The following is a 15,713-nucleotide window of genomic DNA, read 5'->3' on the forward strand; positions in this document are numbered from 1 at the left end:
AAAATTTCTCCTTTGTTTTAAAGGAGAGAAGAAAAAGAAGAGGAAGACAGGGGAACCTGGCATAATGGATATACCTGTAGTGCCAAGCACTTGGGAAGGAAAAGATTATTGGGAGTTAAAGTCAGCTTTGGTTACATAACAATATTGAGAACAGACTCTGAGAGACCTTGTTGGTTAACAAAAAGGGAGTAGGGCGGGGTGGACTGGGAAGAAAGTTGAGTAGTAGAGTGCTTGCCTAGTATTTTTAAGGCCTTAGACTCAATCCCCAGCACCCAAAAAAGAAGCAGAAGTTTTGTCTTGCTCTTCTTTTGAGCACACTGTATTGCTTCTGATGTATAGAATGTGGCAGAAATAAGGGATTGTGACTTCTGAGGGTAGGTCATAAAAGGCATTGTAGTTTCTTCCTTGTTCCCTCTTGGGTCACTCACTATGGGGAAAGTCAACCAGTTCAGCAGCCCTATGGAGAGATCTAGGTTGTGAGGAGGAGACAGAGCCTGTTAGGGTCTGAAGTCTATTCACAGTCATGTGAATGGGCCATCTTAGGAACAGAGCTCCCAGCCTCTGTCAAGTCTAGAAGACTGTAGCCCCCAGCGACATCTCTTCTCATCAGCTGAGCTGTCCTGCACGCCCAGACCACAGAATCTGTGAGATGTTAAAGTATTTACTGTTTTATTTTTAGGATTTTTGGGGGGCGGGGGTCTGTGTGTGTTACTGGAGTTCAAACCGAGAGTCTTGCACACATTCAGCCTCTGAGCTCTACACTGAACCCTAAATATTTGTTGTTTAAAACATTAAATTTGGAAGAGATGTATGTAGGAACAGATACATCCCATAATGCCTATGCAAGAAATGTGTAAGATTAGCTAATAGTTACTGAATGCATAGACACATCCTGAAAGCTTTGTATGCACTGATTTAACATTCACAGCAAACATGATTAGATACTTCTCCAAGTTTTTGTTGTTGTGAAAGTTGGTTGGTTGGTTGGTTGGTTCGTTGGTTTGATGTGCACACCAGGCTAGCTGAGAAAGCACTTATCTCTCTGCTCAGTCCTCCTGAGTGCTGGAGTCATAGGTAAGAACCACACCCAGTGTTCTTCAAGTGGAGTTTCTAGCGTATACATGAATTAATTCATTATCAGATTTACAGGTAGATAACAGTGCTGACTGCAGCCAATAGGTTAGGAAACTAGGGCACAAACGTCTTATTCCAGGCTTCTTGAGTCGCTAGCGGGGGAAGCAGCATGAGAATTAGCGGTCTGCCTCTGCTGTCTGCACACGGACATCTGTCACACTGCTGCTCTTACGGTGTCAGCGTTACTGGGAAATACTCTCCAATGAAGTAATAGTTCCAGGAAAGCCAAGGCCACAGAGAAACCCAAATTTCTTTCTCGGGCCACCAGCCCCCAAACCATGACACAGAGACTTATGGTTATGGATGCTCAGCCTCATCTTATGCTTGTTCCTCTAACTCTTATAACTCTTAACTGGTTTCTCTGTGTTTTGCCTTGGGGCTTTTTTCCTTTCGTTCTCTATGTTTTCTACTTTTCGTTCTTTCACTGTGTTTGACTGGCTGGTGACTGCCTGGCTGACTGGTCCCAGGTGTCTCCTCTTTCTCCCTTGTTCTCACCCCTCCGAGATTCCTCCTCTTTCTTATTCTTCCTACCCGCCAGCCACACCTATCCCTCCTCTGACTAGCTATCGGCCTTTCAACTTATTTTGAGAAGCATCAGGGACCTTTAGCAGGCAAGGTAAAACAAATGCAACACATCTTTACACATCTATATAAATGCAGCATAAACAAATGTAACATGTCTTTACACAGTTAAAGTAATATTCCGCAACAGCCTCGAGAAACAAAGCAAACAAGTGAACAAACAAACAAACAAAAAAAACAGGCATAGGATTCTCAATAGAAATCATGCACTAGAGATGAAAAGGCCTCCCTAGAAATTAGAAGAATTTAAAAAGGAACCTCGGCGCTCATCCACTGAGGCTCCTAGATGATCCCTCAAGTCTTTTTCAGCTCCATCACATATTGAAAATACCGTTCAGTCTACATTATGATTTAATTACTCCATTTGGAAATAGCAGAATGTAAATGGTTTTTACAATATTCTTTTCATTTTCTATTAAATTTGGTAGAAATGAAACATTGTAAATGTCTTGAATTTCACTGTGGTGGGCTAAGGGAAAGAGACCTGCTTACATCCTGAACTTCAATAATACGTAGGTGTCCTGAGTTTCACATTCTAAAATGAATAATTTCTACCCATTCTTTTTGTTTGTTCATTTTTCAAAACAGGGTTCTTCTTTGTAGCCTTGGCTATACTGAAATTCGATTTGTAAGGCAGTCTGGCCTCAAACTCAGAAATCGTCTCAACTCTGCCTCTTGAGTGCTAGAATTAAAGGCATGTGCCACCACTAACTGGCTATTCATTCTTAACTATATGCATTGTACTAACTTGATGGATGTATCAATAAATGTAGTACAAAACATAGAAAAAACTTTCCCTCTGTCTGGGTGTAATGGCAAACATTTTTAATTCCAGCATTCTGTACGTAAAGGCAGGCGAATTTCTGTTGAGTTTGAGGGTGGTTTGATCTACATAGGAAATTCCAAGTGAACTAGGGCTGCATAATGAGACTCTCCTAAATTTTTTCCTTTAAAATGTCATTCTGAAGAGGGCTGGAGAGGTGATGTCTTAGTTAGGATTTCTATTGTTCTATTGCTGTGAAGAGACACCATAACCACAGCAACTCTTATAAAGGTAAACTTTTAATTGGGTGCCTTACAGTTTAGAGGTTCAGCCCATTAACACCAGGTTGGGACATGGTGTTTGCAGGCAGACATGGTGCTGGAGAAGAAACTGAGATTCCTACATTTTCCCCAGTAAGCAAAAGGAAGTAGCCTGAGACACTGGGTGTGGCTTGAGCGTATATGAGACCCCAAAGACCACTTCCACGGTAACACACTTCCTCCAATAAGGCCACACCCACTCCAACAAAGCCACATTTCCTAATAGTGCCAATCCCTCTGAGGCCATTTTCTTTCAAATAACCACATTCAACTCCCTGACCCCCAAAGGCTTATAGCCATATCACAATGCAAAAATGCACTCATGCATTCAGTCCAAATCCAAATGTCCCTATTGTCTATCAAAGTCTCAAGCTTATTTAAAAGCCTAAAGTTCAAAGTCTTCTGACAGTCTCTTAGCTGTAATCTCCTATAAAATCAAAAGCAAAAAACAAATTACACACTTCCGACATATACTCGTGATGTGGGAGTTCCTTCTGTCTATGTGTTGCTTTTATTGGTTAATGAATAAAGAAACTGCCTTGGCCTGTTAATAGGGCAGAACTTAGGTAGGCAGGAAGAACTAAACTCAATGCTGGGAGGAAGAAGGACAGAGTCAGAGAGAAGCATGTAGCCCCACTGGAGACAGACACAGCCTAGTGGTGATACACAGATTAATAGAAATGGGTTAAGCTCATATGTAAGAGTTATCCAATAAGAAGCTAGAGCTAATGGGCCGAGCAATGATTTAATTAATACAGTTTCTGTGTGATTATTTCGGTTCTGAGCAGCCAGGATGAATAAGCAGGATCCTCCAACATACTGGCACAGGATAGACAATACCATTCCAAAACGTAGAGAAGGGAACATAATGAGGAGACACTGCACCAAAGCAAGATGGAAAACCAGCTAGGCAAACTCAAAACTTGGCATATCTATGTCTGATGTCAAAATGCTCTTCAGAGCTCCGACTCCTTTCAGTTTTGTTGACTGCAACACACTTCTTTCTCTTGGGCTGATTCTACTCCGTTAGCAACTTTCCTTGGCAGTTATCCCATGGCTCTAGCATCCCCAACATCTTGGGTTCTCCAAGGCAATCTAAACTTCAACTTCACAGTTTCACACAATGGCCTCTCCAGGTCTCCATTCAGGGACACCCCTGACTCATACCTGACCTTTGTGGTTTTCCTTAGTTGAAAAGGCAAATTCCATGATCTGTTTATTCAGTCCTTGACTGTAAAGTCAGCATGTGGCCAAAGCTGTCAAGTTCTGCTTCTTGCTGAGGCTGGAACATGGTCCCATCACTCAAGTATATCTTTACCAGCTTTCTGTTTTCAGTGATTTCCTTCACTGCCTAAGTCTGGCTGTCTTGAAACTGGATTTGTAAACCAGGCTGGCCTCAAACTCAGAGATCTGCCACCTCTGGCCTTGGAGGGCTTGGATTAAAGGTGTGTACCACCACACCTGGCTCAAAACTCTTCTTTAATTCCTTTTCATAATTTGGAAATTTAGCTGGGTGGGATCTTGCCCTGATTTCACCACTGTCTTTATTTCATTTCTTAATCTGTTTGTTTTCTTGAACACAGATCTTAGCTCCATTCTACTTCCTAGTGATTTTTTTCTCCTCAAAATTTTTATTTTTAATTTACCCTGCTTAGCTTGTTCCTTTTCATTGTAAATCTTAATTAGAGCTACCACTAATAACAACATGACAGAGTCTATACTAGGTTGTTTCAAGATTTCCTCTGCCAATGGAATTAATCAAAATCTCTTCTTTTTGGCTTCAGACAGACTTTTTTGACAAGGGTAAAAGACAGCCACTTTCTTCACCAAAATATCACTAGAATAATTTCTAGGCCACATACTAAAATTCTTCTCCTCTGAAACCTCTTTAACCAGGCTCCCACAGTTCAAATCACCCTCTGCACCACTGTCTTCCATGATCCTAATAGTATGGCCCATTGAGCCCCACTTAAAGCATCCCATAATCCAAAGTTTGCTATCCTAACCCAAACTCCCAAAGTCCATAGTACTCCAAAGACGTAGTCCAGACCCCAGTCCCTAATGCCAATTTCTGTTTTAATTAGGGTTTCTGTAGCTGTGAAGAGACATCATGACCATAGCAACTCTTATAAAGGAAATCATTTAATTGGGGTGGCTCTCATACAGTTTCAGAGGTTCAGACCATTATCATCATGGTGAGATATGTTGGCATTTAGACAAACAAGTGGTGGAGAAGCTCAGATTCCCTATATCTTGACCAGTAGGCAGCAGGAAGTGTACTGAAAAACTGGGTGTGGCTTCAGCATATATGAGACCTTAATGTCCACCTTCACAGTGACACACTTCCTCCAACAGGGCCACACTCACTCCAACAAAGCCATACTTTCTAATAGTACCAATCTCTTTGGGGTCATTTTCTTTCAAACTACCACAGATGAATCAGCAGCTAAGAGCACATTGCTTTTGGAGAAGATCCTAGTTTGGTTTCCACATGGTGGCTCACAACCACCAGTCACCCCAATTCTAGGGGATTCAGCAGGCATGCATGTGGAGCATACACATAAAGCAAGCTTTTATATACAAAAAGCGACATAAATAAATCTAAAAAACTATGTAAATAATCATGTCATTCTAAATTGTGATACATCTAGAAAAATGTTTAATTTTTAAAACAGATAATGTAATATAATATGTAATTTATATTCTTTTTTGAAGTATCTAATATGGTGTGTGTAAAATCAGTGACGAATCTGGTATACTTTAATTCATTAAATTCAAAGCCATTTATAAATATTCCACATAAGAGTATAGGGAACTTAGGGAAATAGAAATAACGGATAAGAAACACCAAAGGACTTTCATTGACTGTTAACATTTCCATCAAAACCCATCTTCTCAACAGATCAACCTCGTGTGTGTGTGTGTGTATGTGTGATTTTAGGTTTTGCACACGCATGTGTGTGCACCTATGTATGTACACAAGTGCACATATGCCACAGTGTACTAATGAAATCAGAGGACAACTTTCCAGAGTAGGTTCTTCCCCTCCAATCTGGGTTCTAGGCCTCAAACTCAAGTAGTCTGGTCTGCATGGCAAGAGCTTTTATTTGCTGAGCCATCTTTCTGACTCTGCTTTTATTTTACATAAGGCCTAGGGCTGTGTGTCTTAGGCTGGCGTAGAAGTCACTGTGTAGTTCAGACTGATACGAACCTGTGACTTCCCTCCTGTTTCAGTAATTCCCTTTGATCCCTGTGTTGGGAATATGGAGGTGAGTCACAATGCTCAATTTTGGTTTCTTTCCTCTGCTCCTCTTCCTTTGCTTTATTATTTTCTCATAAGGTCAGTGGTTAAAGCTGAGTGGCAATGTGCTTGTATAGCATGCATACAAGGTCCTGAATTCAATCTCTAGTACCCATGTGAAACACCAAAACCAACCAAACAACCCTCCCTCAGACCCTACCATCCACATAGTACAGATTCACATCTTTTAGTTTCTGCCTTCCGGCAGTAGTTAGATTCCTTAAGGGTGGGATATTCTCCTACGCTTCCTTGATTTCAATAGACAAAGTACAAATTAGAATGATTTGGTGAGCATTTGTTTAACAATAAAGTCAGGGCTGGAGACATTGCTTAGCATCTAAGAATGCATACTCTTCATTCCAAAGACCCAATTTCATTTCCCAATATCCATGTTGGTCATTTCATAACCTCCTGCAACTCCAGCTCCAAGGCATCCAATGCCCTTTATTGGATGCTGTGGGCACCTGCACACATGTTGCACTCACTTTCATACATATATACAAACAAGAATAAATAATAATAAATTTTAAAAGATTGAGGCAGGCTGTAATGGCACATGCCTTTAATCCTAGCACTCAGGTGGATCTCTGAGTTTGAGGGCTAGCCTGATCTACATAGCGAGTTCCAGGACAGCTTTCAGGACTAGGTAGAAAAAAACTCAAAAAAACCAAAAAAAAAAAAAAAAACCAAAAAACCCAAACAAACAATAAAACCAGACTTTTTTTAACCTTGAAAAGATACTAAAAATTATTAGATTATGTTTTAAGTAGTTATGTGGTTAAAAAGCTTACACTATATAACATAGTCATATAAATGGTTAGTAAAATATTTAAATAATGAAACTGGTTTCAAATTCAGATCTTTTTTATTTCAAAGCTTATAATCATCTCTTAGAAATATGTAAGAGTAGAGATGTAATGGTAAAATGCTGCGCAGTTCCCTGAGGGGCGGCAGACAGACAGATGAGAGATCTTGGCGGGTTGGCTGGGCAGCTGGTCCCACGAGGAGCTGAGGTGGGTGAGAGATAAAGATGGATAGGCATGCCATGCAGAGTGAGTTTGGACATAGTTTATTCAATAAAAGGGAAGGGGGGGGGAGAGAGAGAGAGAGAGAGAGAGAGAGAGAGAGAGAGAAACAGAGAGAGAGAGACAGAGAGACAGAGAGAGACAGAGGGGGATGGGAGAGAGAGAGGAGAGGGAGATGAAGGGAGAGGAGAGGAGGCCACAGCCTCCAGAGAGACTGGACAGAGGGAGAGCTGTCAGGCTGGAAGTGGAAGGAAGATCTGCTTGCCGAGGCAAAAGGGGGAGTGGGCTGGGCTTGTCTCTTAAAGGGACTGGACAGATCATTAGAAGATATATGCCCATTAGCATGAGGGTGAGCCAGAAAGAAGCGCTAAATAACAAACAAGATACTGTTCAAAGAACACTACAAGACAGCCTAGCATTGACAGCGCCAAGTTGTTATTAGTGGTCACCCGTATGCAGGTCTACCGTGAAAAGACAAGCTGGGCAAAGAGAAATAGAACATATACAGTTTGGTGAGAAAAAGAAGACCAGTAAAGATGATGCTGTAGACAAATCCTGTACTCAAGGAGATGAGACGTTTGAAGAAAAGCTGATGCTAAATGGAATAAAGGGAGTGGTGATCTCAGGGCAGGACCTCACCCAGCTAAGCTCCAACCTGTGAAAAGGGATAAAAGGAAACCACCAACAGAAAGCTGATGCAAATGTAATTGAATAAGGGGGCCAAGTTCCAGTTCCAGGGAAGAGATAATCTAGCAGCTTTGGTCACATGGTTCCTCTTTTAGAATCAAGTGTACAAAAAAAAAAAAAAATAAAAAAAAAAGGGTTTGTGTAATCTCCCTTTGGGGCTAAGGAAAGCTCTGAGGACAGGTGTGTGTCCAAAAAATCTCTGCATGGAGGCCCAGAAAGGCCATTGTGGAAAGCTGTGAAGGTGAAGCCTAGATTTTGTTGGAGACCCAAAGATTTTGGAGCTGCAAGAGTGGTAAGGAGAGATGTAGACCAGAGGTGGAGCAGCCCAAGAGAGAGAAGTGTGTTATAGTCAACAAAGCTGAGAGGAGCTGGAGATCTCTAGAGTGTTTTCACATCAGACATGGAGATGCAGAGTTTTTGGTTCAGTTTTTCCTCATTATGTTCCTTTTCCTTGCCTTTAGAATGGTAACGTACATCCTGCTCATTGCGTGTTGGAAGTAAGTGATTTGCTTTTTCATTCTGATTTTGCAGGGGGTTACAAGATTATCATGAATCTCAGAAAACTTTGGATATTTCAACAGTGTTGTGACCATGCTAGAACTATGGGGACTTTTGAAGAACAGAATACATTTTTGCATGATATGGTTACAAGTCCATGGGCGCCAGGGAATGGATTGTGATAGTTTGAATAAGATGGTCTCCCATATGCCCGGGGTAGTGGTGGTATATGCCTTTAAACCCAACACTTGGAGGCAGAGGCAGGTGGATTTTTGAGTTCAAGGTCAGCCTGGTCTACAGAGTGAGTTCCATGACAGCCAGGACTGTTACACAGAGAAACCTTGTCTCGAAAAGAAAAAGAAATAAAGAAATAAAAAAAGAGAATGGTCCCTATAGGATCATCATATACTGGAATGCTTAACCAATGGAAAGTGGAACTCTTAGGCAGGTTTAGAAGGATGTGTTGGAGGAAGTGTGTCTCTGGGTGGGCTTTTGAGGCACATGACATGAAGTGCCCCTGTCATGTGCCAGACCTAGTCTCTCTTTCTCTCTGCCTGATGATCAGGATGAAGCTCTCAGCTATTGCTCCTGTTACATGTGTGTTGCCATGCTCTCTGCGATGACAGTAACAGACAAAACCTCTGAAACTACAAGTTAAATGCTTTCCTTTGTAAGAGTTTCACTGGTCATGAATCTCTTCACAGCAATACAGCAGTGACTAAAGACAGAGTGTTGCTCTTTAGTTCTGGCTCGTTTGGAACTTGTGACCGTTATCTTGCCTCTTCCTACTGAGTGCTTGTCTTCCAGGCATTTGCCACCACAGCCAGCACTTTACATGTTTTGGTCATTGTTATACTGTAGATATTAACTTTCATGTCTAAAGATTGATTTATTTTTTTTTTAATTCAGGAAATTGTCAAATAGCCCTGGCTGGTTTAGAACCTAGGCAGGCCTGGAACTCATCTGTTTGTCTTTGCCCCCTGAGTGTTGGCTTCATAGGCTTGTGTCAAAGATCATTTGTTTTTTTTTTTTTTTACTTTTGTGGAAATGCACCTGTGAATGGAATTGTTGGTAATTCTATGATAAGTTTTTGAGAACCTGACAAAGTTTTCCATAGTGAATACACCATTTTGTAGTTTCACCTGCAGCTGATAAAGACTTTAGTGTTTCCAATATGCAAGAGATCCAGAATGCTCATTAATATGTATTTTTTTCTTTTTCTGGTATCTGGGAACTGAACCTGGATAGGGCCCCATAATAAACACAATAAATATCCTAGCTGCCCCCACCTTTCTGTTTTTCTGAGTTGGGGCCATGAGATACGGCCGAGGCTGATCTGTTATGTTCTGGGTAGCTTAGGCTGTTAAGACAGCACCCTTACTTCAGTCTTCTTAGTGCTCCAAACAAAGGTGTGCACCACCATGCTTGGCTTTGTATTTTCTATTTTAAATAATGTGGTCGTGTGAGGTGTGAAGTGGGACCTCATTTTGTCTCGCTTTACACGTCCGTAATGATGAATGGTTCTGAACATCTTGATATGTACTTGTTGGCTCCACATCTTTGAAGGAATGTCTATGCAAGTCCTTTCCACTCACACTTTACAATATGGACTTTTTTGCTTTTGTTTTTCTAGACAGGGTTCTCTGTGTAGCTTTAGAGCCTGCCCTGGAACTTTCTCTGTAGACCAGGCTGGTCTCAAACTCACAGAGATCTGCCTGTCCCTGCCAACCAAGTGCTGGGATCAAAGTCATGCACCACCACTGCCCGACTAATATATATATATATATATATATATATTTAATATAGACTATTTTTTAATGCAAAAGGGAAAGTTATCTCTTTTCTGGAGAAATGATAGACTGTATCATCCATAATGGAGTAAACTGATATCTTAGCCTGATGTATGAGACAGACACACACCATCTATGTGTACAGTGTACTTGACAAATGATTGAACTTGACTGTAGAAGTAGGAAAATAAAATCCAAACTGAGGAACATTCTGCAAAACAGAACTAGAGTCTTTACAATAGTCACTGTTTATGGTTCATGCCTGTTTTACTTGAGAAGCCAAGGCCTTTATGTGCAGATAGACTGAATTGTAAACTCAAGGTCAGCCTTTGAGACATTGTGAAACCCAGTCTTAAAAAAATGTTTCAAATAGAGATTTTACTTTATCTGGCATCTGAGAAATGAACCTGGGTAGGCCCCCAAAGATTAAGTTTAAAAAAAAAAAAGGCGGGTGCTAACAACAACTGATGACATTGGATTGGAAAAAAGTCACCAAATAGATCTTATTGGAATATTTCAGAAATGGGAACAATGGCTTGTAAATTACACATGAATAGTATTGGATTTCCTCACAGTGATGACGGTCTTTATATAGGAAAATATCTTTGCTCCTAATAGATAGCCAATGAAATGTTTAGGGGTCCGAGAAATAGTCTACAAACTACTGAATGACTATGCAAAATAAACATTGCACACACGGAGACCAAACGGGGAGAAATGTTATTTTATTTTTTTTAAAAAAACTAATGAATGTGGGCTAATAGTGCCGATCACTGCATTTTTCTCGTATGTTTGATTTTTTAAAATAAAAAATGGAGGAAGTAAAATCTCTTCAAACTCAAAGCGGCCTTCTCCTGTTTGTTGGGACATCTTTAGAGTTAAGACTCAAAGATACAATTGCAACCAAAGAAGGACTGAATGCTCAGGACCAGTATCTTTCAAAAACACTTTGTTTAAAAAGACAAGAGAAAACGGAGGTGATAACTATGTGCCAGTCAGCTTGATTCACATCTTAGGTAGCCTGGGAAGATGGAAAGAAAAAGAAACCAGTCAGGCCTGAATAGGGATAAGGACTGGTAGAACTGTTTGACCTATTTAGGGTTCAATTTCCCCATTGTAGGAGGAAGGAAAAAAGGACTGTTTGGCATAATCCCTGTTTTAAGCTCTCATCTCATGGTATTTAGAAAAGTGGGCTTCATGCGCCAAACTTTCCTTTCAAACTATGTGCAGCTTTTCCTTCATTAACTTCACAAAGTCCTGTGGGAACAGGGAAATCACTTCTCCAAGGTCACACACTCAAGGACCCGAGTTCTCCAGCTCTTGGTCTTGTGCCCTTTCCACGCTCGCCAAAAGGGGAGGAAGCTGTGCTCATGGGGATGCAAGGATGTAGAGGCGCAAACGAAGAGAAGAGGTCGCGGGAAGAGAGGTGGTGCGGGACCCGCCAAGGCGCAGGCCGAGGAAGGGCGCACGGAGACGCGTGCAGCACGACCGGCCCGGGTGCGGAGCGAGGCGTGGCTGGAAAGAAGGGTCGTGCGACTGGACCCGCGGCGGCCGCAGAACGGAGGAGGCGGAGGCGGAGGCGGAGGCGGAGGCGGGCTGTGGGAGGCCGAGCGCGGGAGGCCGTGGGTACGCGGCCGCCTTCCCAAACTGGGGGCCGCGGAGCCGGCGCTGTGAAGGGCGCGGCCGGGGTCCCGACCCCTCCACGCGGGAGGTGCGGAGGGGGCGGGGCCGCGGGGCGGGGCCGCGGGGGCGGGTCCCATTGGTCCCCGCGGGAGCGGCCGCGGCGGCGCAGGCGCGGTTCCCGCCTCCTCTGCCGGCGAGCGAGTGGAGGCTGCATCCCTGTGCGGCTGGTTGGCGCGTCGCCGCAGCCTCCGCCGCGGAGCCCCCCGCCCCCGCCCGGCCGCCCCGAGTCGGAATGAGCTCCAGGAAAGGTGAGCGGCGCGCGCGGCCCCTACCCCGCCTCGCGGCCCGCAGGCTGCCGACCCGACCGTTAATGTGTCTTCTCTCTCCTCAGTGCTGGCCATTCAGGCCCGAAAGCGGAGGCCGAAAAGAGAGAAACATCCAAAAAAGTGAGTCCGCGCGGCGCTCGGGCCCGACACCGCCCCGCCCCGCCGATGGTTGCTTGCGGCCGCGCAGGCAGAGCTTCCCGGTCCCCGGGCCGCGGGTCTCCCGGGACGCGGCGCCGGCTCTGCGTGCCCTGGAGGGGGAGGGGTGGGGGAGGGGCGCGCGGCCGCGGGTTCCGGAGCTGCGACCTGGCCCAGCGGCCTGCGAGCAGCCCGGGCCCTGCGCTCGATCCCGCGCCTCGCGCCCCTGAGCCACACCCGCGATCCGCACCTCCGTCCCTGCCCTGCCTCGGTCGGCTGGGGGAGCAGGACAGGGAGGCGGTGGCGCGCTGACACCTGGACTGAGGGAGCCAGTGCGCTGCCGCCTCTGCCACCTCCCCGTCCCGCCGCAGCCATCCAGCTGAAAGCCCGAGCTGCTTGTCAAGTGGTTTGGCCTCGGGTGTGTTCCTGGCACGACTTCAGGTCCGAGACCTGTGCGTTTCGGCTCTCGGGGTTTTCATTAGAAACTTTCTGCTCGGGTCGAGCGTTACTTGGGTGCTGCGGCTGCGCCCAGGTCGCTCGCTGCAGCGGGGGGTGAGCGTGTGCGGGGGCTGGTCCTGCGTGGTGCTCGGGACTGGATCCATCGGCTACTGATATTTCAAATGTGCCAATCCAGCCACCTCCATCCTGGACGTGCAGCCCGGTTTGGGCGGCAGCTGCTGGAAAAGCCTTTCGCGGAGAAGTAGGCGCTCGTCAGAGCGCCGCCGAGTGTTTTCTGTTTCCTCTCTCTTTTGGTTTCCTGGACCAGCTTTAAACATCTTTGCTCACATTGGTTGCCTCGTTCTTCCTTTGTGCAAAGAAATTTGTGTGTTGTATCTTTGGAGCACAACGGAATTGTCTTTATTTAATAAAATCCCGAAATACTGTCTATCCATTTTGCAAAGGGTGAATGCCCCTCAGCTCTCCTAGGTGGTGATGGTTGTTATTCTAGTCGCAGCCTAGAGGACTTCCCTCCCATTTGGTGGCATCTAGGAAAATTGGCAGTCATTGTTAGTGTGGAGGTACTTTACAACAAGATTGTCTTCTTTCAAAATTGAATATAACGTGACTGTATTTGTAGGTCTTCATAAGATGTGGACATCTACGTAAAAATCTTTTATTAGGAGGCAAAAGTATTGAAAACTGGAAAGTAAAAATTGAAAATGAAAAAAAAAGTTTTTATTATTCTGAGAGTATTTGGATTTGGGTGTGACACCTGTGGAAGTCAAGGAACAACTTTCAAGAGTTGATTGATTATCTACTATGTGTGGGACCCAGTGATCAAACTCCAGTTGATGGTACCTTTAACCTGTGAACCATCTCCCTGGCCCAGATATGGGGTATTTAAAATACTGAAACCCAGTGTCTGATAGTTTTAAGATGCTTTCTAAAGACCAGTGCTATTGCTAGACTGTGGTGGTGAAGGCCTTTAATTCTAACTCTTGAGGCAGAGTCAGGTGGATCTCTGTGAATTCAAGGCCAACCGGGTGTACAGTGAGTTCCAGGACAGCCGTGAAGGTTACCCAGAGAAACTGTCTCGCAAAACTAAAAAAGAGAGAAAAAAGAAACAGGAGTTGAGAAAGCATGGACCTGCTTTTTAGGATAGCTCTTTTTCTGTGTATAAACATGTTTATCTGTGCATAGTACATGTGCACATAGAAAAATCATTTTTAATTGAATAAGCATGTATTTCATTATTTTCCTGTTTCAGGGTCTTTCATAATGGTCAGGGGTCTTTGCTCTACTATAGCTTGGATTTGTGGTATGTTAATAGTTAGAAATAGCCATATAAATTATCTAATCTTATATCACCTTGCAGTCTCTTCCATTGTGTATTGTGTTTAAAGGAAAACACAGTTAGCGATGGGAAGAACTGGCCTGATGACATAGGCGGTTATCAGTAAGAACCAGATCGAATCAGCGATTGTGCGGAGATGTCACTTTCCACTCAGTATTTTTTGACTCAAGATACCATTATTTAAAATAATTTCTGGATATAATTATTCATATGTTGTATGTATTTGTATGTCTTAGAAGTTGATATGAGAGTTTTGTACATAGTAGTATTCCATGACACTTTAAATCTATGGAGGTTTAAAGAGAGGCATCAAGAAAGTGATTTCAGATATTGCCAAGGGACAGGGCAAAAACACGGGGCAACTTAAGCAATACTAATAAGATGACATGTGTGCTCTCTGTCAGTCATTGCTTGCTGTTCGCATGCGTTTCCATGGAAAGTGGATGCTGTTCCTATCACCATTTTCAGATGAAGAAATAAGGACATAGCAAGTAACATGCTAGCGGTTAGGTTGCGTCTAGGTAGCCGGGGACCAGAGGCCACCACAACTTTGAGGAAATGACGTTTGGGCAGAAATTAGGATGAATGGGGGGGAGGGATTGGGCTGGGGTTGTGTGATAAGGTGGTTAAGTATTATAGATTCAGAGGTGGATAAGAGGCAGACATGACACACATAGGGCTGTGTAGGTCATTGGAGGCTTAGGTCTTGGTAAGAGGGTGTCATTGCTGCCTGAATAGTTTTGGCTGTGTGTGGGGATGGGGTGAGAGTGAGAACAGAGCTGGTCTGTGGTAATGGTACAATAAGTGGGTCAAGGAGTGACACTGGTGAGAGGGGACTTCATTCCACAGACGTCTCTGACCAGGCCTGGCCTGATGAAGTGTGATCGACTTGTCATTTCTTCCTTGTTATATGCAAGCGGACATTCTTCTTTTTCTTTTTCTTTTTCTTTTTTTTTTTGAGACAGGGCTTCTCTGTGTAACTTTCATGGCTGTCCTGGAACTGCCCCTGTAGACCAGCTTGCAGAGATCTACCTGCCTCCTCTTCCAGAGTGCTAGGATATTAAAGGTTGCCCATCAGACTTTCATTAGGCTTTTATGAATTGAGCATGTGCCCACACCCCCTCCCCCATGTTTATATAGTACAGATCCGTCTCAGAATTGAGGTCCTCTTATTTCATCTGAACTTCATATTGTAGGACATGAGATATGGGATACTTTGCTGTGGTAAGAGGTTACTTTTTTAGTGTTTCAAAATTTGTAGTTGTCAGGAATGTTTTCTTCCTAGTTGAGTTAAACCTTAATCTTTTGTACATTGTTTCAATGAGTGTACTTTGCTTATTAATTTTATTGCTTTGAGAGTATAGGTAGCAGAGATTTACTGTATTGTCATTCAGTTATGAACTTGATCTAGTCCCATTCCCCCATTTTTGGGGGGTGGGACAAGGTCTCTGGGACTCAGTCCTCCTGCCTCAGCCTGAATGTTGTTGAGAATACAAGTAGGCACCATCATACTTCAATCTGTGTAAACTGTATTCATAACATATGGATTTCTGCCTTAGGGCATTTGTATATGTAGGTAATTAAAACAAATTTTTTAGATAGTCTTAGGTAATTTGGCTGACCTTAAACTTACTATATAGTTAGCATTAGTACTCCTGCCTCCTCCTCCATAGTGCTGGACACACAAGCCTGCATCAAGACATCTGTCTCGTAGATAAATTATTTTTAAGGTCT

At 43.6% G+C, this 15,713-nt stretch overlaps 1 protein-coding gene across 11 annotated transcripts in view; it reads left to right on the forward strand.

The window, feature by feature from the left end:
- The first annotated feature begins 425 nt into the window (after positions 1-425).
- Positions 426-15,713, forward strand: part of Srpk2 (SRSF protein kinase 2) — a 206,164-nt gene continuing 190,876 nt past the window's right edge. For 5 of the 11 annotated variants that reach the window (XM_085684119.2, XM_085684124.2, XM_085684125.2 and 2 more), the window contains exons 1-2: positions 11,909-12,031; positions 12,115-12,169. In XM_085684119.2, the coding sequence (XP_085540245.1) occupies positions 12,016-12,031; positions 12,115-12,169 (71 nt within the window). In that variant the 5' untranslated portion in view covers positions 11,909-12,015. Of the gene's footprint in view, positions 645-8,273; positions 8,310-11,908; positions 12,032-12,114; positions 12,170-15,713 lie in introns of those variants that run through there. The other 6 variants (XM_087902458.1, XM_085684120.2, XM_087902459.1 and 3 more) reach the window with 5 other exon arrangements.

This window comes from Myodes glareolus, chromosome 27 (assembly GCF_982192425.1).
Source record: "Myodes glareolus chromosome 27, mMyoGla1.1, whole genome shotgun sequence".
Lineage (NCBI taxonomy): Eukaryota > Metazoa > Chordata > Mammalia > Rodentia > Cricetidae > Myodes > Myodes glareolus.